Here is a 23,850-nt window from a genome sequence, read left to right as displayed (position 1 = left end):
TACGTTTGATTGAAAGACCCATTTGCAACCAATTGGTGTGTGAGAGGTGGAGGGTACAAGCTCCCACGTTTGATTTTTGAGTAGGGCATTAAACTCGAGATCCATAGCATGTCACCACTTAGGATCTTGGGAAGCTTGAGAATGAGTTGTGGGTTCAATAGTGGGCGGCAGGGGGTGGAGGATGGTTGTGTTGACAAGATTTTAATTGAAGTATTTTTTATTTGGTTTTCGTGTTCGTTGTGGTCGAGCGGTTGGGTTAGAGGTAGTGGAAGGTGTTGTTATTTCGGGTGTGGTTGTAGTAGTATGTTGGGTTGGAGAGGGGTTAGGGGACAATGGTGAAGAGTGATTAGAAGTTGTGGAACTGTTCGGTGAAGGCGGGTCAGAAGAGTTTGTAGAAATGGATTGTGATGTGATTGGAGAAGTGAGGTTTGGGTGTTGATGCATGTTAGTATTAATTGGGGGTATGGGTGGAGGAGTGAGTATTGGGTGGGGTTGCATGGGAGTTGTGAGAGATGTAGGTTTTACGTGTGCATGGGTGGAAGGGTTATGAGTATTGGAAGGTGGGATAGGTTGCACACTAGATGTGGACACAAAGTCATCGGCAGTGGGTAGGGAAGAAATGGATGTATTGTCCACTTTGAGGGGAAAGATATGCTCCACAAATTCAACGTGTCGAGAGTGATAGAGTCGGTGAGACACGGGATCGTAGCATTTATATGCGGCTTTTGAGGAGGAGTATCCGAGGAAGATGCATTTGACGGATCACGGGTGAAGTTTTGATGAGGCGTACGGATGTAGCCATGGGAAACACAAGCAACCAAAAGGTTTTAGTTTTGTGTAACTTGGCGTCATTTTGTATAACCGGTCAAAAGGTGATTTGAAGTTAAGATTTGTGTCGGAAGACGATTTATGAGATGGACCGCAGTCTGAAACGCATGAGTCCAAAAGGTGAGTGGTAAGTTAGCGTGATGTAGGAGCGATAAACCGGTTTCAACAATATGTCTATGGCGTCGTTCGGCGACACCATTTTGCTCCGGGGTGTGTGGGGGAGTGGTAAAATGAGATTCCATTTTGTTGAAGGTATGGAATAAGACCGATATATTCGCCCCCGTTGTCGGAGAAAAGTGAGACGAGGGGAGTGTTAAAGAATTTTTCAACCAACTTTTTACACTATGGAAATAAAATGGAGACATCGGACTTTCTTTTCATTGGATAGAACCATGTGTATTTTGAGTAAAAGTCAACAAAAATGACATAGTAAGTATATCCATCGTTTGATGTTTTAACGGGCCCCCAAACATCCGAATAAACGAGTTCTAATGGTTTAGACACTTTAAAAGAATTTTCACCAAAAGGTTGTTTATGACTTTTATTTATTGAGCACGCATCACAATGAAATAAAGTATTGGACATTTTGTTATAATCGAGTCCTAAATCCTTAAGTAAAAACTTCAAAACTTTGATTGACGGGTGTCCAAGCTTGGGATGCCATGCGAGAATCGGCTCTTTAGATCTAGTGGTAAAGTTGATTTGGGAAAGACGACGAAGTGAGTTGATTGCAACATAGTATACGTCATTAACGTTCACTCCCCGCATTAGATGCGCCCCCGTGCGAAGATCCTTAACAGTAAAATGATAAGGAAAAAATTCAACCAAAACATGGTTAGATTTACAAAGTTTAGCAACGGATATAAGATTATTACGTAAGTGAGGAACGAGAAAAACGTTTTGTAAGTTTAAAGAACGAGAAGAGGTGGGAAGAGATGTGTGACTGGTATGAGAAATGGGAAGACTTTTACCGTTTCCTAACACAATCTCATCGGGCCCGCCATATTCTGACAGGGTGTGCAAGGATGATCGGTCGGATGTCACATGATGAGATGCCCCACTATCAAGCATCCATGGTGGGGTGGGTACTGACGAGCTTGCCATCGATAAGTTCACCACCGGGTTATTTGATGGCATTGAGGATATAGCAATGTTGTTTTCTTATAAAAAGCGTGCTAACTTCCTGCAATCTTTGGTGTCATGACTTGGAATATTACAAAATTGGCAAAAAAGAGAATTACGGTTAGCACGTGAACTGTTTTGAGACCCACTGTTTTGATTCGGAAATTTGGGCCTGTTATGGTTGGGCCTATTATGATTTCGGCCCTCATATCCATTCCGTGAGAATCGCCCCCCTTGTATTTGCGTGTTATTTACGGTAGCAATTAGGGATGGAGTTTGTGTTTCTTGTAGCGATCGCTCGTAGTCCACCAGCTTATTGAACATGTCAGAGAATGTAAGCTGGTTATCACGAAATTGTAGAGCAACAGAGACATACTTGTAATCGTCACCTAATTGGGTGAGAATGTGGACGATTAGGTCCTCTTCTTTAATCGGTTCTTGAGCCAAGGCTAAGTCATCAGCAATTGCTTTTATCTCATGGAGGAATTCAGCCATTGATTTCGTACCCTTGGTGGTTCTGGCAAGTTTTGATTTCAATGAGATGATTCTGGATTTGGAAACGCTAACATAGCTTTCGGTCAAGCGTTGAAACAGTTGACGGGATGTTTCGGCCGAGGAGACAATTGGTTGAATAGTGTTGGAGCAACTTCCGAGGAGAGCTCCGAGAAGAATTTGGTCTTGTTGGTACCATGAGCGATAGGCCGGATTGGGCTGGCCTTCAAGAATGCGGGGTGGTGGTTTGGTAATGCCGTCGACATATTGATCCAGATCAAGCCCGATTAGAGTAGCCATGACTTGTTTTCTCCAAGATGGAAAGTTATTGGTTGTGAGCTTGGTAGGAAAATGTGTGTGGGTGGTGACTTCAACTATGGTGGTATTCATGATGGAAAACAGAGAAAGAAGAAAAAAAAATGAAGGGAAGGTGGTTTGGATCGTAAATGCTCAGAGGAGCTTTGTAGCTCTGATTACCATATAAAGGTGGTGTAATATAATAATTCTTGATATCAATTACAAATGGTTACATGCCTTTATAAAGACTAATTACAATATGGAAGGAGTAAATCTTGGAGTAATACAAGCTTCTAAGTTAGGTAAGAGTGTGAATGTATTGAATTAAAATACACATTCTAATTATGAAGGTGATTGAGTCCTTTGATTGTGGTCATTCCTTATATGGTAGAATCTCGTCTCTCAAAACGAGATTTGAAAATCTCTTTTTTCTAGAATTTAAAAATATGGACGGAAAAGGTAGGAAATATAAAAAACAGTCACTCAAGACGGTTTTTTGAGAAAAAAAGTTTAGTAGAAATTTGAACTTTTACTTCAAGATTTCAAAATTATTTGGACTTTCCCTGTATTATTTTCCTAAATCAAGTCTCCTCCCTAACTTTTCTTAATTATTTGGCCTGCTCCCTCTATATTATCATCTTTTCCCAATGCGTCTGGAAAGTCAAATTCTAAAAAATTTTGAGGAAAAAAGGGCTATTTTGGGCTTTCTCTCTCTAAAAGGGGTTATTTTGGGTATTTTTCCTTCAGAGATACAACCAAACAACACTTACTGGTTTAGTCCTTATTGATTTAGAGTCTCTTAATCATTTAAACCTCTTACTGATTCAGCACTTAATGACTCAGCATTTACCAAACAGTCCCTTAGTGAGTTCCCACATCTTTTGTGGCAAGTAGCTATTGATGTCAAGTCAGCCTCATAAACATAAATGTGGCTTTCAGTTAAGTGTAAAATGCGCTAACAAAACACCATATTTCACACATCATCATGTGCACGTGTCCGTGAGGGTGTGCTCCTTATGGCTAAGGAAAGTGTATCGCTAGAAGGCAGTCAGGCACCCACTTATTATATACCACTACAAAATTCAACCATATGAAAAAACCAAATGCTTATTTGCTTGCCAAATCATTAAGTAATGTTTGTTTAAAAAGAAGGTCGAGCATTTACCAAATGATCATCATAATCAGTGCTTAATGGTAAGTGATTTTACATATAGTAAAAGTAATGCTTGGAAGACCTATAAAAGGTCACTGACCATTTCTAAATATCCTTTCCAAAACACAAACAAAACTCAAAACAACATATAGATGCATGATAGCCTTACTGAGAAGATTACTAAATGAATCTGTATCAATGATGCAAGTTAGTGAGCTACCAAAACCGCATCAGTTTGGTCAGAAGAAACATGTACTGCACCTTTGAACTCATATGGCTCGTTATTAATTCCATCCTTCTTCTCCGAATCCATATTTGGAATCTTTATTAAGAGCTCATTTTGTGGAAGATTAATCTAGCATGTTCATTAGCAGTCTCCTTTAGGGGCTCTTTTTGTAGCTCATCAATCGGTGTTAAAAATCCTGTTAAAAATGAACTTGAAGACGTGAAGCATGATGGTGTTCGGCTAGCTGATATAAATCCACCAGGCTGCAGCACGGGTTGATCAATACGCTCTCTAAGCGAGCTGATATCTAGATATTTTTCCAATACATCTTCACTGCATAAAAAAGTAATATCATGAAAAAACACGGAGTCACACGGATACTTCAACCTACCGTAAGACATTAACGACAAACTCTCGTTCATTAAAAAGATCCTGCAACTGTAACAAGATAGAAAAAACATAATATTGTTGGATTAATTGATAACATTACAGATTTATGTTGTTATATTAATACCTTGGAATTCTTCACTGCTTCTTGTTTCAGTCTCTCTGACTCTTCTACCAGTTTTGACATTTGACTTTCTTCAAAAGCAAAGACTTCAAGAGCCAATTTCTCTTTTTCTTGATTTTCTTTATCTGCTAATTCCTTTTCTGTTACTGCTATAATCAATCTCATCTTCAATACCTTACACATCCAATAAAAAAAAAGTTTCTAGACATATTAGCTATAACCCAAAATTCAAAGCATTTTTTTAACAAATATAATGGTTAACAGAGTTAAACCTCATCAAAATCTCCAAGATATTCATCTCCTTCACGCAACACACCGGACAAACGAAGCTGAAATTCTTTTAATTCCTTAGCTAAAACCACCTTTTGTGCGTACACTTCTGTAGCATGCTATATAATTTAAAAAAAAAAAGTAAATTCCCTAGCATGTCTGACACCAACATAGACAAAAGTTGTGATATATATATATATATATATCCTTCTAAAAGCTCATAAACACACTTTTGATAAACATTTACTGTTTTTGTCACTACAAGAAAACATTTCTTAAAAAGCAGGATAAATAATGAAGAAAAAACAATTTACAACCATGTCATTTGTTTCCTTTACGCGCTGTTGCTCCCGCTTAAGCGCCTCCGCCTTTGCAAGAATATCTAAACCACTCACAGCTGCTTCCTCTTTTGCTTCTTCAGCTGATTTCTCTTTTAGTCTCACTTCTTCCATTAAACTGATAACCAGATTCAATGATGAATCCATGGCTTTCTGCATAAATAACTCATATTATATAAAATATAACAATTAATAATTTTGATATTCTGACAGAAACATATCATGCTAATATGCATGGTGACCATTAATCATGTACCATGTTATTTGAACCATGTTGAATAGAAGTATCAAGAAGTTGAAATGCAGTGGTGATCGTATTGTTGATTAATGCAGAATCGTCCTCATGATTTGACGTTTCAGCCTTCAATGCATTTGCATCAGTCATTGCCTTAGAGTGCTTAGAGAAATAATCCATCTATTCAATGAAGATAAGATTAATTAGGAAAGCTAAAAAAATAGTTAAAGAAAATGATTAGATTAGTGGAAGCTGCATACGTACCTGCAAAACTGAGCAACTGATGAAGCGAAGATGAACCAGCTGCAAACGATTAAGAACTTGGAGAAAACGATTGAAGTCATTCAGTACCGGTGTGAGTAACAATGAAAGAAATATAGAAGTCATAAATTAGTTCACAAAAATTGAAAAATGACAATGGGAAAAGAAACAAAGAGTTAATTACAGGTGTTGTAACAATGAAAGAAATATAGAGGTGGCTACTGGCTAGAGCTAGATGGATGGGATGGGTTGAGTGGATGGACCGAGTCTATATTAGTCATTTTAAAAGAAAGTTATCATTGATGGGTTAATTTTTTTTTCCTTTCATGTTTGATCAATAATTTTCAAATATAAGCATACATATTTTAGTCACAAAACCTTAATCATTGAGCTTTTCTTAATAAGCAAGTGACACGTCATAGAAGCTGATAAAGACGGCTAAGACTTAGCCGACACTTTATACGCACTTTCAACCAATTAAAATTCAACGCGTGTCACACATGAAGAAACTTAACCTACAACTCTACATTTTTAAATGACATCCTTGACAAGAGCATACTTTGAAATAAGTGTTTATTCATTTAGCCGGCTCTTTGATTTCCCTCTTAACTGGCTCCAACTTGGCTTGTAGACTAAAACTTTACTTGGCCCTTTTTTCCCTTTTAGTTGGGTTAGTTTAGCCGCTAATATTAAATATTTTACCAAATTTGCATACCCAATTAAGTACTTAGCCGGATTTTATCCTTTTATCTCTTAGTCGTCTTTTTAGCAGGTGTAAATTTAGTCGTCAAAATTAAATACTTTTATGATGTTCGGGTATTTTTTTTATATATTAGTGTGTTAATTATGTAGTTCTGTTTAGTATATTGTTAGAACTTTGGTATTTCATACGTGCTTTTGTATTTTAGGTCATTGATCGTTAAAGATGCTAAATTGGAGACTTTGTACGAGCATGGAATGATATCTCGGGAAGACCGGAGCATAAATTGAAGTCATAGAAAGTGTTAGAAGGATTCGGGAAGAGTTTGGATGAGAAACCTAAAGCCGATGCTAGATCGCGATACTCTAGCATCAAAATGGCGTCGTTGCCGGGGAGTTAGTGCGCTTAATGTTTTTGTGATTAATTGATTTCTTTGTTTTGTTTTGTTTAATTTAGTTGTTATTTTTAATTTTAGTTTAGTTTTATTTTCCCATTTTACGCGGGGTGTGTTATTTGTGCAGGTGACAGGTTTATGCACACCCGCTATTCAGGAAGAAATTCGTCACTGATTTACAAGCTAGAGATTGAACGAGTAGCTCGGCAGAACCGAGCTTAGATCAGAAATTCAGAAATGGAAGGTCAGAACCAGAATCAAAACCAAAGCCCATCACCCGAGAACAATGTTTTCCAACCCGAACAGAATCCACCAAATAACCAAAATCCACCAAACAATTACCAGTTACCACCGATAAACACCAATCCACAACCACAAAATTCAGCCCGACAATCCAGAAACCAAAACCGAAACCTTGACAGACCCAGGCCATCAACCCCGAAAAATACCCCTCGTCACCGACAGCCGATTATACGGGATTTTGATCATGTTAGTATTCATACTGAAGACGAAGAAGAGGGAGATGAGGAGGAACGAGAAGGAATGATGGTAGTAATGGGGATGATTGGAGGGTTAGAAGGAATGAAGGGTTTGAGCCGAGAAACGCATATGAGGAGGTTGAGGAACCTGTTAGGGTGAGAGGTGGCAGGTGGAGGAACAGAAACCGAGACAGAGATGGTGTTGGAAGATATCGGGAAGAACGAAGACAGCCGATTCAAGTTAACCGGGGAGATTTTGAGGAACCGAGGGCCAGACGAATGAATTATGGGCCTCTGGTTCAAGGTGTTAACAGTCGGTTCAGACCAGCTATTTCAGATGGTGCCTCACCAATTGTCCCGTAGGTTCACATACAGGGACAACCGACATTTAAATTCCGTCTGTCCTACATTAACATAGTACCTCACTTTCACGGACTGGGATCTGAAGACCCGTATTCATACTTGTCAGATTTTTCAGCTATTTACGGGTCTATCGGTGACGGTACATACGATCAGGATGAGGTTCGGTTGCGGTTGTTCCAGTTTTCATTAAAAGACAAAGCCAAACACTGGTTCAAGTCGTTACCGATGCAAAGTATTGAGAACTGGGGTGAGATGCAGAAGGTTTTCCTTAACGAGTATTATTCACAATCGAAAACCATCGAGGGTCGAATGGAGATTCGACACTTTTCACAGTTACCGGATGAGTTGTTTCATGAGGCCTTTACTCGTTATAAGGAAATGATTAGGAAGTGACCGCACCATCAGATCGAGTTGTGGGAATTGGTTAAGTGTTTTGTTGACAGGTTGACATATGAGGACAGAAAACATTTGAAAGCCTCTTGTAATAGTCAGTTGTTGAATCAACCTGAGGAAGATGACTGGGATTTTTTGGAGTTTATGTGTGAAGATTCCAAGTCAGAGGCAGCTGCAGACCGAAGACGAAAACTTGGGGTCACCCGATCGGCTAAATCAGCCTCGAGCGAGTCAGACAGAATTGCAGAGTTAGAACGAGAACTCGCGGGTTATCAAAAAGAGAAAAAGAAAGAGGTTGGTAAAGTCGGGGTGAAATTCCCAGTTTGTTCAGATTGTGGTGAGTTGGGGCATAAGGTTGAAGATTGCCCCGGGTTTGATGAGGACGAGTATCCCGACGAGGAGGAAGTCAATTACGCGTACGAGGATTCCAAGGGCCAATGGTTCAATTCGAACACTTATCACCCATGCCTAAGGAATCACTCGAATTTCAGATACGGGAACGCCTCGAGTCAGTCGAACCCTGCTCAGTTAGATATTTTTTTTTCTCCTGGTCGGCATGTTTTAGCCGTTAAAACTAAATGCTTTTACCTTAGCAATATTTAATTGAGTATTTAGTTTTGACGACTAAAACATGTCGGATAGGAGAGAACAATTTTGAGTACGGCTAAGAGAAAAAAAAGAATTAGCCAACTAAATATTTAGGTATATTAATTTTGGGGACTAAATTTACACTGCTAAAAAGACGGCTAAGTATTTAATTTGGTAGGTAAAGTTTGTAATCTATTTAAATTTAGCGGCTAAATTTACCTGGCTAAAAGGAAAAAAAACGAAAAATGGCTAAGTGAAGTTTTAGCTTGCGAGCTGAGTTGGGGCATGCTAAGAGGGAAAACAAAGAGCCAGCTAAGTGAATAAACACATATTCCAAACCCGACTAAAAGCACAGAGTTGTAGGCTAAGTTTAGCCGTGTGTGACACATGCCGAATTTTAATTGGTTGAAAGTGGGTCCCATCAACTATTTATCAATTTCAGTGCGCATAAAGTGTCGGTTAAGGCTTAGCCGGTTTCTATGACATGTCGCTTGTTTATTAGACAAAAACTCAGTGATTAGGTTCTTGTAGAGGCTAAAATAGGCATGCCCATATTTAAATTTTATTGGTCAAACGTGTTCATTTTGGTAATTTACCCTAAAAACACATATCTGCATGACTGCATCCAGTTACGGGTTATATGTGTACCGGTGTTCGATTACGCGTCACACGCGTGCCGGCATTGGGTTGAACATTTTTCAACCCATTTTCATTAGTTTTTCTCTTGGTCTCATCATGACATATTCTAACTTTTCTTCCTCTTTTAGTTTGATTCGTTTTGACCCGTTAAAATTTTACTTAAATCCAAGACAACTCTAAGAGGTTATTAATTATGACCAAAATGAGTTATACTCGCCAACAATGTTGTTGTGGTTTTTTTTAGTGAGGGGACGACAACTTTTCAGGACATAAAACATGCTCTTAAATCGATGTTTTTAAAAGAAAACATAAGAAATAATACGAATGAAGTCAACTATAAAATCTAAAAGGCTTGCAAACTGGGCAGGTTAGACGGGTTCGGGTCACGAGGCAAAACAAATTTAGGTTAGCATGGGTTCTAAGTGAAATGTGTTAAGGTCAAAACGGGTTGTTTAAAAAAAAGGCTATCAATTTGGATATGGTCAAAATAGGTTCTGGTCGGCCAAAATTGAGTCGAGTTGAAATAAGTCGTTAAAAAAAACAAATATATCCCAGCCTCTTTATGCGTTAAGATGTGATTCGTCATGCCAAGAAATTTTCAAAACCTATTTTGAGAAAATAAATTGGGGGTTAACATGCCCATTTAGATTATCCCTTTAATAAATAGTAACCTAAATATTTTAGTATAAATGTACAATAATCAATTAATCTTTAGTTAACAAACAAATGTAAGTCCAAATTTACTACTTTGGCCAATTTTTTTTTTCGCAAAATAATTTCAAGCCTAACAAGTAGACTGAAAAAAAAAAAAAGAACTAAACCAAAAACCAAATGATTTTCAAAAACTACAAAACCTATTCATGCACACCCCTAGCAATAACACTTGCTAAGTAGTAACACGAATCATCAATAAGAATCAACCAATAGCAACAAGTGGCTCCTGCTCCCAGCAATAGAAACCCGAGCAAAAACAACCGCTCAATGGGAGACCAAGGTGTATGGACTCCCTACAACTAACTAGCAACAACTTGTCAGTGAGTTCCCGTATCTTTAGTGGCAATTAGTAGCTATTGATATCAAGTCATCCTCAAAAACATAAATGCAGCTCTCAAAGTGTAAAGTACGCTATTAAAACACCACATTTCGTTCAACGTCATGTGTATGTGTGTGCGTGAGAGTGTGTTCCTTATTGCCAAGGAAACAATATATTTAGAAGGATCCCACTTATATATCCACCACTACAAAATTCAACCGTATCAAAAACAAACACATATTTGCTTGCCAAACCATTAATTAATCTGAAGACATACCATGCTTATGCAAGCTAATGTTTGTTTAAAGAAAAGGTTGAGCATTTACCCAATTATTATCTCCACTCCAAAACACAAAGAAAAATCAAAACAGTATATACTGAGAAGATTACTAAATGTTACCACTAGATTTCACCCAATTTATTCTTTTTTCCCTGTGAATCTTTTCCAAGATCCTCTTTTTCTAACACCATGATTCTGGGTTAATGATGCAGCTACCAAACCTGCATCAGTTTCCCCAGAAGCCACTGGTTCACTTTCGAACTTAAATGGCTCAAACTTGATTCCCTCCTGCTTCTCTGAATCCGAATTTGGAATCTTTATCAAGGGCTCATTTCTGGAGGATTGGTCTGAGCATGTTCGTCAGCAGTACTCTCCTTTAGGGGCTCATTTTCTAGCTTATGAAACGGTGTTAAGAAACGTGCTAAAGATGAACTTGAAGAAGTGAAGCATGATGGTGTTTTGCTACCCGATATAAATCCACCTGGCTGCAGCACATGTTGATCAATGCGCTCTCTAAGCGAGCTGATATCTGGATATTTATCCGATACAACTCTGCATAAAAAAGTAATGTTATGAAAAACATGGAGTTCAGATTGTGTGATAGTGTAGTTCATGCGGATGCAACGCAACTTACCGTAAGACATTAACGACAAATTCGCGTTCTTTGAAGAGATCCTGCAACTGTAACAAGATAGAGAGAAAGATAATATTATTGATTAAAATTGATAACATTACACATTTATGTTGTTATATTAATACCTTGAAATTGTTTGCTGCTTCTTGTTTTAGTGTATTTGACTCTTCTACCAGTTTTAACATTTGGCTTTCTTCAAAAGCAAGTGCTTCATGAGCCAATGCCTCTTTTTTTAGCTTTTCTTGATCTGCTAACTCCTTTTCTGTTACTGCTTTAGTCAATCTCACCTTCAATACCTTACACATCTAATATAAAAATTAAAAATTAAAAAAAAGGCTTGTTAGATATTAGAACCCAACACTTCAAAGCATATCATAACACAAACAGTCAGCATTTAAGTTAAACCTCATCAAAACCTTCAAGACATTCATCTCCTACATCCAACACACCAGACAAACGGTATTGAAGTTCTTTTAATTCCTTAGCTAAAGCCGCCTTTTGTGCAGACACTTCTCTAGCATGCTACATAATTAAAAAAAAATAAGTAAATCTACCAACATAAGAAAGACAAATGATGTGTTATATATCCTTCTAAGCACTCACAATAACTCAAGAATGAAGTGATAAGACACGAAACGAAAACACACACAAAATTAAACCCTAGCTCTCAATATATTATAGAGGAAATATAACTAAAAAATCCCTATTACAATAACTAGTGTCTTTCGTCTCCCGCTCTTATGAAACCAACGACAACGATAACTCGTTCATTTATTTATAATATTAACCCAACTTGACTAACAAAAATCCTAATAAACCCTAACTTGGTCTTATGAAACATTTCTTAACAAGCATATTACTATATTAGCTCATGAAAAAAACTATTGAAGAAAATAAATTACAACCATGTCATTTGCTTTCTTTACGCGCTGCTGCTCCTGCTTAAGCGCCTCCGCCTTTGCAAGAATATCTAAGCCACTCTTAGCTGCTTCCTTTTTTGCTTCTTCTATCGATTTCTCCTTTAGTCTCACTTCTTCAATTAAACCGATGACCAGATTCAACGATGAATCCATGGCTTTCTGCAAATATTATAGAATTCCTCAGTTTTTATAAAATATTACAATCCATAATATAGCGAAGATGGATAATGATGCATATATATTGTTTTACCATGTTATGTGAACCATGTTGGATAGAAGTATCAAGAATTTCAAATGCAGTGGTGATGGGATTGTTGACTGTAGAATCGTCCTCATGATTTGGTGTTTCAACCTCGACATCATGGTTATCCTTCATTGCATACGTAGTTATAGAAGCATATTCGATTAGTACGAGAAAACGATTGAACTGATTGATCTAGTGCCGGTGTGAGTAACAATGAAAGAAATATAGAAGTTCCAAAAATTTATAGTTTCCAACAAACATTACGCAATCTTCTAGTCTAATCAGTATTCAGTAATTTAAATTTTAAACAAGAGTAAGATAAATTTTCTTTAACATACCAACGTGTTACTTTATCCGTATGATTGGGTGTCATGGCACTATACAACCCGCCAGCTGGGTGACATAAACCAAAACGAGCAAATTAAGCAAAAGGAGGCACCAAGGGGTGTGTTCGTTTCACAATAATGGAATTAGAATTGGAATTTGCATAGAATTTGGATTTGGAATAAATTGAAATCCAATTTCTTTCTTAATATGTCCGTAATGAATTGTAATCTATCACCACAAATGAATTTGAATCATTTTTTTACGAGGATAACGGCGGAAACATTTTAGTTTTTAGATTTTTTGTTTTTTTTTATATATTTTGAGTTAGGAATTTTTTATTATTATTTTTTTAATTTTTTTAAAGGTTTTCTATTAAGATCAAAAGCCACTCAAAAAAATATTTAAAAATAATAATAAAAAGAAAAAATTACATTTTTTGTTTTGTCGAATTAGCTAAAATACGGAACGGATCCTTTTCAAAAATGAGTTTCACTTTTTATCCTTTATTCGCACGTTTCGTTTGGTTTTTGTCCTTTACGCTAACGGTCATCCACATTCTCTCTTAAGTTTCCTCATGTGTCGTGCACATGAGGATGTTTTGGTCAATTTACCTATAAATTTTATTATTAAAAAAACCCAATATATAAAATCAATAAAATATCTTTCTTCATCCTCATCTTCCTTCTCCACTCAACCCTAGAGACCATCACAACTTATAGAACCGCCGGCCACCATCTGTTGCCGTCGGCCATCACCACCAACAGAGGAGCAACACTCAACCCTCTTTCAGTTAACCGGGGCTTAAATCCAAGCCATGGAAATTGAACCACCCGACCTAAATCGAACCCACCCTAAGCTATGGCATCGGAGTGAGCGTGTGATCGTGATTGTTAATGTTGGCCATGTTGATTTGTTTGAAGATTACGAGGAATATGGTGATCGGAAGAGACATGGATTGAAACCCTAAGCTAAGCTAATTCTCAGATGCGTGAATTAATTTTGATATTAGATATTAGAAACCCTAGGTTTTGTCAATTTGGGAACGGAGACTAGAAACAATCAATCCACGAAAGCTGACACAGACTGCACGACGTCGATTTACTTTAATTGGATCGGGGCTTAATTCCTGATTTTGGTTTTGGCTAAAGATGCCATGGTGTGTTCTTCGATTATGGTGCCGACGGCGATGGATCCGGGATGATTAAGGGTGGAATAGTGGAGGCAGTGAGGTGTTTAGTGGTTGATTTTGGCAGGTGGCGATGGTTGATGGCTGAGTGATGGTGTTTAGTGGTTGATTTTGGCAGGTGGCGACGGTAGATGGCTGAGGTTGTGGTGTATGTTATAACTGGTCATGGTGGTGGATCTGGTTACTCAAGAGTCAATACATAAATAATATATATATATATATATATATATATATATATATATATATATATATATATATAATTCTTTTAATTTACTTTATTTTTATTAAATGACATAAATAGATGTAACATCCCGAAATTTCAAAATAATATTAATTATATTACTTAATAATAGAGGGAAAGTTTACTCGGTTTATCAGGAAATAAATAAAAGAATACGAGTTGGTATGGGCCGGGCTAGTGTCGGGTAATGGACGTTGGTTATGGATTTGGATTAATTGAGATGGGTTAAATGATAATGGGATTTCAGGGATATAAATACCCCCAAAATCCCAAAATATCTTCATTTTCACCAAACTCCCTAACACACACCACACATACCGCCGCCGGACCGAAGGCAGATCCGGGCAGATCCGGCAGACCCGAGTGAGAGAGAGAGAGCGATTAGTGGTGATAAGCAAGTAAACGAGATCCAAACAAGCCCAAAAAGGTATGATTCTTGGCCTTTAAGGTTTAAAGATCCAAACTTTTTAGTGTATAAGCGACCGAAGATGGTCGGGAAGCGTAGTGGGTGATATTGAACCATAGCAAGGGTGTTAAAATCGCTCAAAATGCTGAAAAGAAACCGAACAGCGGCTGTCTGGGTAACTTCGCCTGCATCTGGGCAACTTCGCCTTCAACGCGATGAACTTCGCCTGCAAGCTAAGTTCGCCTGATGAACTTCGCCTGCAAGCTAAGTTCGCCTAATGGCAACTTCGCTGTAAAGTTAAGTTCGCCTGATGACAACTTCGCCTGAAGCCAAGTTCGCCTGATGGCAACTTCGCTGTAAAGCTAAGTTCTCCTAGCTGGTAACTTCGCCTACAGCTAAGTTCGCCTAAGGTTAACTTCGCCTAGAGCTAAGTTTGATTAGAAAATAAATTAAAAAGCGATAAGTTAAGTAAGCTAATACTAGGCCACCAGATTAGATCAGACGAGTATTGATACGTGAAACTTGTACAGTCAGCCGAGCTCAGTTAGAGAAGGGATTTACAGCTATCAGAAAAAGAAGCAGAATTCAGGTGAGTTTCTAGCCCCATTCCTTGTTATGTTTTCGGGGCTGTGTGCATACTCGATGTGTTGTTAATACATTTATCCTAAGTGATAAGTGTATGTCATATGTGATATGTGTGATAGATATGAATGATTGTTTGTCGGTACGCGAACGATCTTCGGATATTGCGCGTACTGTCAGGTTAAAAATAAATGTACGAATATTATATATCGAAGATGTATGAATATTTCAAATGAATACTTGTCGGGGCGTGAACGATCTTCGGATATTGCACGTAACGACAAGGGGTATGGTTGTTAAATGAATGAGGTAAAGAATGCCTAGAGTATTCTTATGTTATAATGTAAGTATGTGGATATAGGTACACGAATGGCATGTGAGTTCTACGTTCGACGTAGTAAGTTAGGATGGCAAATCCCTCTAGCTTCTGTCGGACATAGACTCGGCTGGTGATGGCGTAGTTAAGGACTGCGAGCCTTATACGTGAAGTAGATGATATATGTAAACGTAGATAAGGACTGCGAACCTTGTACGTAATGTAGATAGGCGTCAGCATAGAAAATGACTGTGAACCTTATACGTGCTGTATTTGTAGCATAGGGGAGGACTGCGAACCTCGTACGTGCTATGAATTAGGTTGCAACATAGGGAAGGACTGCGAACCTTGTACGTGTTGTGGATGTATTTCAGCATAGGAAAGGACTGTGAACCTTATACGTGCTGATTTTGTAGCATAGGGGAGGACTGCGAACCTCGTACGTGCTATGAATTAGGTTGCAACATAGGGAAGGACTGCGAACCTTATACGTGTTGTGGATGTACTATGGTATAGGGAAGGACCGCGATCCTTGTACGTACCATAAATGGTGAACATAGGTAAGGACTGCGAACCTTGTACATGTTCACGACCTTGAGTACAGGTATAGACGGTGAACTATGAACGTACTCTCGGTAGACTGAGGTTAGTGATTGTAGATATGTATGTATGTATGGTAGCAAGTATGTATGTAGAACAGAAGGGTAACTAGTGAAGTATGGATATGTATCTACGGATATGTGTGTATGTGTATGTATTGTATGGCGTTCGATTAACTAGAACTCACTCAGCGTAGCTGACTTTTAGTATGCACGCAGGTGAGCTGATTATAGAGTTAGCATGAGGATGACACACGGCATGGATTGAACGGCTGGCATCTGAAGAAAGAAGTAAAGATGTTTTAAATATAAAGTTTTGTGTTATGGTATCAAAGAAAAGATTTAATGTTTTGTAACAAATAATTGATGTTTTATATTCCGCGAAAAGTTTTAATAAACTCTGATTTGAAGAACTGTGTTTATGAGTAAATCCGACGCTAAAGTAGGGTCACCGGGTTCGGGGCCTTACAAAATACTTTATTTTTATAAGCTTTTTAGTGTATAAGCGACCGAAGATGGTCGGGAAGCGTAGTGGGTGAGCTGATTATATAATTCTTTTAATTTACTTTATTTTTATTAAAGACATAAATAGATATGTTAGATTAAATGACCAAAATACTCTCACTTGTATGACACATGGTGAGACTTAACTGAGTTTTTGGATGACCGTTAGTGTAAAGGACAAAAACCGAGCGAAACATGCGAATAAAGGATAAAAAGTGAAACTCATTTCTGAAAAGGACCCATTCCATAATTTAGCTAATTCAAAAGGACAAAAATTGTAATTTTTTCTAATAAAAAATTCATAACTTAAAATATAAATAAAAAACAAACAAAAACTAAAATGTTTTATTCGTTGTCCTTGTTAAAAAAAAATCAAGAAAATTCTTGAAATCTCCATATTTTGTAAGGATTTATAATCCCTTTGTTTAAAGGAATTCAAAGGAATTGAATTCCAATTCCAATTCCAATTCTTTGACAACCGAACAAACCATTTTGGATTCCTACGAATTAAGATTTCAATTCCAACGAAGCGAACACGTCATATCATGAGATTTTAATTCCAATTCCTTTGAATTCCCACGAATTCTATGAAACAAACACGACCTTAATAGTTTAATTTATAAATATTACCAACTTTTATCCCTCGTATGATAAGGGTTGTTTTACGTTAATCGTTTCTAATATTTATATATTTTTTGGGTTTTAATTTTATTTATTGTATGTAAGTTATTAATATACTTAGGGTTTGATGATGAAATGGTTTCACAAATTAATGAGATGCTATAATCCTGTTTAAAAGTTATCTGGGTTTGATGAGACCCATGACCCGCTTATTTTTTTTTACTATAAAATTACTTTTAATTATAAATACTATTTTTTTAAAGCAATCAGATATTAAATTTTAGTATATACCTATTTTAAAGATTTTTTTATATCAAATATTTGGTGAGATTAATTTTTAATTTAATGGGATGCTATAACCCGTTTAAGGGCTATCCGGGTATGGTATGACCCATACCCATGAATTCGGGCCAAATACATGAGAAGCCTCAATTTACAAATAAACCAATTGGTAGCTTGAGATGAGTTGAGGAGCAACCAAAGAACTTTTAAAAGTTTCGTTTATATATATTTAAGATGTTTAATATATAAGTTTGGATTTTAGAGGTAGGATCAAATAAAAAACCATTTTTTTCTAAGAATAATAGGAACCAATACTAAGTTGTCATAAGGTATCTATCAAATTAATCAAAAAAGAGCATTTTTGTATTTTTGATAATTGTTAGTTTTGGTAATTCCTGAATTTATGCAATGAGTTATTTTTATTTTTAATGAGATTTATGATCTCCTTATCTGCACTAGTAAAACTCGTAGAGCAAATTTTAATATGAACATAACAATAATAAACATTATTAAAGATTTCACCTTTTATGATTTTCTTATATGATTGAGCTTTATGCCATTTTAAACAAGTCGATGTTTTTGGTTTTGTTTAATTTTATTTTATTGAATTGCGATGTGTTGTATAGTATAACCCGATGTCTAACCTTCATTTTTAAATTGTGTTGTTAAAATATAAAACGTGTTGTTATAATATAAATCGTACTGTCTATTTTATAAAATATAAATTGTGTTGTTGTAGTATAAATTGTCTTGTTACAATACAAATTATGTTGTTATATTTTGTAAATATAAATTATGTTGTTATAACATAAACCGTGTTGTTCTATTTTAGAATATAAATTGTGTTACTATAATATAAACCGTGTTGTTCTATTTTATATTATAAATTATGTTATAATATAAACCGTGTTGTTCTATTTTAATATAAATTGTTCTTATAATATAAATCATGTTGTTTTATTTTAATACTAGTTATGCTGCTATAATATAAATTGTGTTGTTCTATTTTATAATATAAAATGTGTTGTTATAATTTCTAATTTTATAAATATACATTTCTTTGTGTTGTTATAATATAATTTGTGTTGTTCAATTTTATAAATTGTATGTAGGTTATAAATTAAGTATTTGTTATAATTTACAAGTTTTTTTTATGTTATTTTACGAGCCACCTGTTGAACTATTTTTTGAAACATTTTATCATGATTTTGAATTTAATTATGCATTGATGTTGCTAACCACTCATTTAAGGTAGGACGAGCTTGGTGAGATTTTTAAGAGAGTTGCTTATAACTAAATAGCACAAAGTACCAATATACCGTTGACTTCATTTAAGACCCTTTAGTTTACTAATTTGACCAGCAAATAAATCCTAGCCATCTATACTAAAAACGGACGTTCAGGATTAGTTCTCACGTTTTTTAGCATAATCTCATTTTGTACCATATCCACACTCTTGGATTTTAATGTTTGTTTTAATATCAATGTTTAAATATTATATACTAGATTTTATCCCCTGTATTACGAGGATTGTTTTACATTATTCGTTTTTAATATATATATATATATATATATATATTAATTTTATTTATTTTAAGAAAGTTAATAATTAATATACTTGAGGTTTGATGATAAAATGGTTTCACAAATAAATGATATGTTATAATCCGGTTTAAAAGCTATCTGGGTTTGGTGATACCCATTACTTGTTTCTTTTCTTTATTATAAAATTGTTTCTTAATTATAAATAATATATTTTTTAAATAAAATAGGATATTAATTTTTAGTATATCCCTATTTTATAAGACTTTCATATCAAATATTTGATATATCAAATATTTGATGAGATTAATTTTTAATATAATAAGATGTTATAACCCGTTTAAAAGTTATCTGTGTTTGGTGAGACCTTTACCGTGAATTCGGATCAAATGCGTGAGAAGCCTTCATATACAAATAAAGCAATCTGATGGCTTGAGAAAATGGTTGTTTTACATTTTTCTTTTTTTAATATTTATTTTTTGGATTTTAATTTTCTTTATTGTAAGAAAGTTAATAATATACTTAGGGTTTTATGATGAAAGGGTTTCATAAATAAATGATATGTTATAACCTGTTTAAAAGCTAACTGGATTTGGTGACCTATGACCCGCTTATGTTTTTTACTATAAAATTGTTTATTAATTATAAATAATATCTTTTTCTTTTTAAATTGGATATTAAATTTTAGTATATCCCTATTTTATAGGATTTTCATATCAAATAATTGGTAAGATTAAATTTTAATTTAATGAGATGTTATAATCCGTTTAAGAGCTATCTGGTTTTGGTAAAACTCATACCCATGAATTTGGGTTAAATCAATAAGAGACCTCCATTTAAAAATCAAACAATCTGGTGGCTTTCATAAAAGGAGGGAGCGACCAAATCATGACACGTAGGATTTTAGGGTTTCATTTATATATATTATAGACATAAATTACATTAAATAAAAAAAATAGAAATTGGAGAATGGTGAAGACCGGAAAGTGACCCATAACATAGGTTGAGTGGTGGGGTTGAATGTTGGAGGAAAAGCTAAGGTAACGTTGGGATGACGAATGATGGAAAATAATGTTCAATAACCCATAATCATGGACTAACTAAAGAAGACAATTGAACGATAATGATCATTTTATTCTTTTTTTTATTCCACTATATCGTCCATTTGATTCTCCCATTCGTCCCAAGATTCCTTACAAGTTGTTTTTCCCACTACTAAAAAGAAATGCACAACATTAGTGCCCATTCAACGCCATTTAGGCACCGTTATATAATCATGACACGTCATAATTAGGTTTGTCATTTTAGCTTCGCATGCTATATCGTGCCTGCCTCTTTGGCGCCTAACGATGGTCAAGACTCAAGAGTGATGTGATTGACCATGTCTATTTTGATAAGAAAAAAATTTCAAAGCATATTTGTGAAAATATTGGGTTAACATGCCTATTTTGATAATGATTCCTTTATTAAATTAAAAGGGATTTGGATCCAAATATATAATAATCAATTAATTCTTAATTAACAAAAAGGTTTATGTCCAAATTCATTATTTGGGCCAACTTTTTAACACAAATTTCAAGCCCAACAAGTAAAACAAAAAAAAAAAAAAAAACCAAACCCAAACTGAAAACCAGAAACATTTAAACTGAACGCTTTCAAAACTCTAAAATGGGATTTTCGATTTTTAGTTTAGTTTGATCACGAAACCGACCCATGCACACCCTAGCAATAACAATTGTTCAGTAGTAACACAAATCGTCAATAGGAACCAAACATCCCAGTAATAGGAACATGAGCAACAACTGCTCCATGAGAACACAAGAAAGTAGAAACTCCCCATTAGTCAATATTAAGGCCCGGTTTTTGGGCTGTGCAAACCGTGCAGTTGCACGAGGCCCAAAAATGCAAAGGGGCTCAAAGGTTTTTAAGACTTTTCATATATGCAGGCCCAAACCCAATTAAAACCTAAATTCGGAGTCTTTTCGGCAGCAATTGAACTCCGTTGTGACGGTTTTCTGGCTGTTCTACAACTTGCGACCATGATATTATTAATCGATTGGATTGATTTTGTGGAAATCAAATAGTTTAGGACTTAATGTTAGGTTAAGGAAGATATACGTGATGATAATTTGTTAAGTATTTGTATCGAATGGTTTTACCTTCAATTTGTATTTCTAATAATTTGTTTATTTTTATATTCCCATAACTCTAAGAGAGCCTCAAAATTCGCTAAATTAACTTCGATCATTTTGATACACTATTTTTGTTTTGTTTAATTTATAATATATGGTTTTTTATATATAACTGATGAATATATATTATGATGTGGCCCAAAATTTTTCACATGAGGCCTAAAGTCTTTTTATCATTCTCAAGGATGGCCCTGGTTAATATCAACTCGCACCCTATAGGTTGCAACGCCTAATTAGCAACAAGTTGCTCATGAGTTCCATGGCAAGTAGCTATTTATGTCAAGTCAACCATAATTAGAAACATAAACACAACTTTAAAAGTGCAAAGTGTGTTATCTGAACAACACATTTTACTCATTGCCATGTGCGCATGTGTGCTTGAGGTGTGTTCCGTCTGGCTAAGAAACAATATCCTTAGAAGGCTCCTACTTATATCCCACACAAAATTAAAACCTTATGAAAAACACATGTTTTTATGTTGCCAAATTATTAGTTAATGTGAATACATACAATACTCGTGCAAAGTAATGCTTGTTAAAAGAAAAGGTTAAGCATTCACCTAACTATCATCTTAATTAGTGCTTAAGGATATGTGTTTATACACGGAGAAATGTAATTCTTGCAAGACCAATTGAAAAGCCACCAATCATTTCTAAATCTCCTCTCCATAGCACAAACAAAACGCAAAACAATACAAGGATGATAACAAAGATTAGTAAATCTCATTTAAATTTCTCTCTCTATTCTTGATTCTTTTCTTTGATTTATTTGTCTTAACATGCGCTTCTTGGTTAAGGATGCAGCTAACGAACTGGAGTCTTTACTAATTGCTCATTTTGTGGAGGAACAATCTTAGCATTTTCATCAGTGGTCTCCTGTGGGGTCACAACTGATTCAACTCTCTTGAATTGTAGCTCATGAAATGGTTTTAATAAACCTGTTAAACATGAACTTGAAGAAGTGAAGCACGATGGTGTTTGGCTAAACGATTTAAATTCACATATCTGCAAGACCGGTTGATCAATACTCTCTCTAAGCGAGCTGATATCTGGATATTTATCCAATATATCTCGACGGCATAAACAAAAGTAATAATGTGTAAAACATGAAGTTTCAGATTCCATAATAGTGTAGTTCATGTGGATCCTACAACTTACTGTAAGATGTTAGTGGCAAATTCTCGTTCTTTAAAGCGATCTTGCAACTGTAACAAGAAACAAAAAAAAAAAAAAAAAGAGAGAACAATGCTGACTAAAATTGATAAAACTAATACAAATTTATGTTGTTATATTAATACCTTGGAATTCTTCACTTCTTCATGTTCAGTCTCTCTGACTCTTCTACTAGTTTTAACATTTGGCTTTCTTCAAAGGCAAATGCTTCCAGAGCCAATGCCTCTTTTTCTTGCTTTTCTTTATCAGCTAACTCCTTTGCATTTACTGCTTTAGCCAATCTCATCTTCAGAACCTTACACATCTAACGAAAAATAAATTTGCGAGATATTAGAACGCAACGCACAATTTAAAGCACATCTTAACGAATAAATCTTAACAAAGTTAAACCTCATCAAAATCTCCAAGATACCCATCTCCTTCACGCAACACACCTGATAAACGAAGTTGAAGTTCTTTTAAATCCTTAGCTAAACTTGCCTTCTGTGCATACACTTCTCTAGCATGCTACATAATTAAAAATAAGTAAATCTACCAACATATATTAGAAAGACAAATGCTGTGCTATATAACCTTCCAAGCACTCATAAAACAGCATTTCAAATTTATAACATTAACATCAGCAGTCATAAAATTTACTCTTTTGCCAAGAAGATATTTAAGCATATAATCATTAGCTGAGCAAAAGACACGGCTGGCTCTAAGGAGAGTAAACTAAACCTAGAACGCGGCTTCCACTTGGACAGGGCCTCCAATTTAAACCAAAGTTAGACCAATTTACAACCATGAAAAAATAAATCATAAAAAAAATATTGAAGAGAACAATTTACAACCATGTTATTTGTTTCCTTTACGCGCTGCTGCTCCTGCTTTAGCGCCTCCGCCTTTGCAAGAATATCTAAACCACTCACAGCTGCTTCCTCTTTTGCTTCTTCTACAGATTTCTCTTTTAGTCTCACTTCTTCCATTAAACTTAGGACCAGATTCAATGATGAATCCATGGCTTTCTGCATAAATAACTCATATTCATATTATATAAAATAATATTAACTTTGACATTCTAACATAAACATATCATGTTAATATGGTGGCTATTAATCATGTAGCTAGAATATATATTGTTTTACCATGTTATTTGAACCATGTTGGATAGAAGTATCAAGGAGTTCAAACGCAGTGGTGATGGTATTGTTGATTGTAGAATCGTCCTCATGATTTGGCTTTTCAACGTCGAATGCACTTTTATCAGCCATTGCCTCCCCTAGAGTGCTTAAAGAAATAATCCCTTTATTCAATGACGATTAATTTGAAAGAGAACATATATAGTTATGGAAAATGCGTAACACAAGAGATTGAAGTGCTTTAGTACTTGTGTGACTAAGAAAGAAATAAATACACAAGTTCAAAAAATTGCAATGACGTGGGAATACAAAGAAGCCATTCAAAGTTTACAGTTTCCAACAACGTTCTGCATTCTGCA

The 23,850-nt window shown here is 35.4% G+C and overlaps 3 protein-coding genes across 3 annotated transcripts; all 3 read right to left on the bottom strand.

Moving 5' to 3' along the window:
• Window positions 1-4,219: 4,219 nt before the first annotated feature.
• Window positions 4,220-5,622, bottom strand: LOC143587197 (uncharacterized). Its single transcript, XM_077068554.1, has 6 exons — window positions 5,494-5,622; window positions 5,214-5,390; window positions 4,902-5,018; window positions 4,633-4,803; window positions 4,510-4,556; window positions 4,220-4,451 (listed from the first exon to the last, which is right to left on the bottom strand). Exons 1-6 carry the CDS (start codon window positions 5,620-5,622, stop codon window positions 4,220-4,222), a joined length of 873 nt encoding a protein of 290 aa, XP_076924669.1.
• Window positions 5,623-10,922: 5,300 nt separating this feature from the next.
• Window positions 10,923-12,532, bottom strand: LOC143587196 (uncharacterized). Its single transcript, XM_077068553.1, has 6 exons — window positions 12,407-12,532; window positions 12,139-12,315; window positions 11,642-11,758; window positions 11,362-11,541; window positions 11,237-11,283; window positions 10,923-11,154 (listed from the first exon to the last, which is right to left on the bottom strand). Exons 1-6 carry the CDS (start codon window positions 12,530-12,532, stop codon window positions 10,923-10,925), a joined length of 879 nt encoding a protein of 292 aa, XP_076924668.1.
• Window positions 12,533-22,001: 9,469 nt separating this feature from the next.
• On the bottom strand, window positions 22,002-23,623 carry LOC143587195 (uncharacterized). Its single transcript, XM_077068552.1, has 6 exons — window positions 23,498-23,623; window positions 23,201-23,377; window positions 22,761-22,877; window positions 22,511-22,674; window positions 22,356-22,402; window positions 22,002-22,246 (listed from the first exon to the last, which is right to left on the bottom strand). The coding sequence occupies exons 1-6, from the start codon at window positions 23,621-23,623 to the stop codon at window positions 22,002-22,004; spliced, it is 876 nt and encodes a 291-aa protein (XP_076924667.1).
• Between the last annotated feature and the right edge of the window lie 227 nt (window positions 23,624-23,850).

Source organism: Bidens hawaiensis, unplaced genomic scaffold (genome assembly GCF_021521415.1).
Source record: "Bidens hawaiensis isolate Kalapana, Puna unplaced genomic scaffold, B.hawaiensis_p1.1 tig00035222_1, whole genome shotgun sequence".
Classification (NCBI taxonomy): Eukaryota; Viridiplantae; Streptophyta; class Magnoliopsida; order Asterales; family Asteraceae; genus Bidens; species Bidens hawaiensis.
The sequence above is the reverse complement of the archived record's forward strand: the minus strand, read 5'-3'. Positions and strand labels throughout refer to the sequence as shown.

Excerpts from the sequence above, each read along its gene's own strand:
- LOC143587197 (XM_077068554.1), bottom strand. The coding sequence starts at position 5,622 with ATGACTGATGCAAATGCATTGAAGGCTGAAACGTCAAATCATGAGGAC. Across the intron at positions 5,391-5,493 it reads AACATGGTTCAAATAACATG|AAAGCCATGGATTCATCATT; the intron begins GTACATGATTAA and ends TTATTTATGCAG. Across the intron at positions 4,452-4,509 it reads TTTGTCGTTAATGTCTTACG|TGAAGATGTATTGGAAAAAT; the intron begins GTAGGTTGAAGT and ends TTTTTTATGCAG.
- LOC143587196 (XM_077068553.1), bottom strand. The coding sequence starts at position 12,532 with ATGAAGGATAACCATGATGTCGAGGTTGAAACACCAAATCATGAGGAC. Across the intron at positions 12,316-12,406 it reads AACATGGTTCACATAACATG|AAAGCCATGGATTCATCGTT; the intron begins GTAAAACAATAT and ends TAATATTTGCAG. Across the intron at positions 11,284-11,361 it reads AAGCAGCAAACAATTTCAAG|TTGCAGGATCTCTTCAAAGA; the intron begins GTATTAATATAA and ends ATCTTGTTACAG.
- LOC143587195 (XM_077068552.1), bottom strand. The coding sequence starts at position 23,623 with ATGGCTGATAAAAGTGCATTCGACGTTGAAAAGCCAAATCATGAGGAC. Across the intron at positions 23,378-23,497 it reads AACATGGTTCAAATAACATG|AAAGCCATGGATTCATCATT; the intron begins GTAAAACAATAT and ends TTATTTATGCAG. Across the intron at positions 22,247-22,355 it reads TTTGCCACTAACATCTTACA|ATATCAGCTCGCTTAGAGAG; the intron begins GTAAGTTGTAGG and ends ATAAATATCCAG.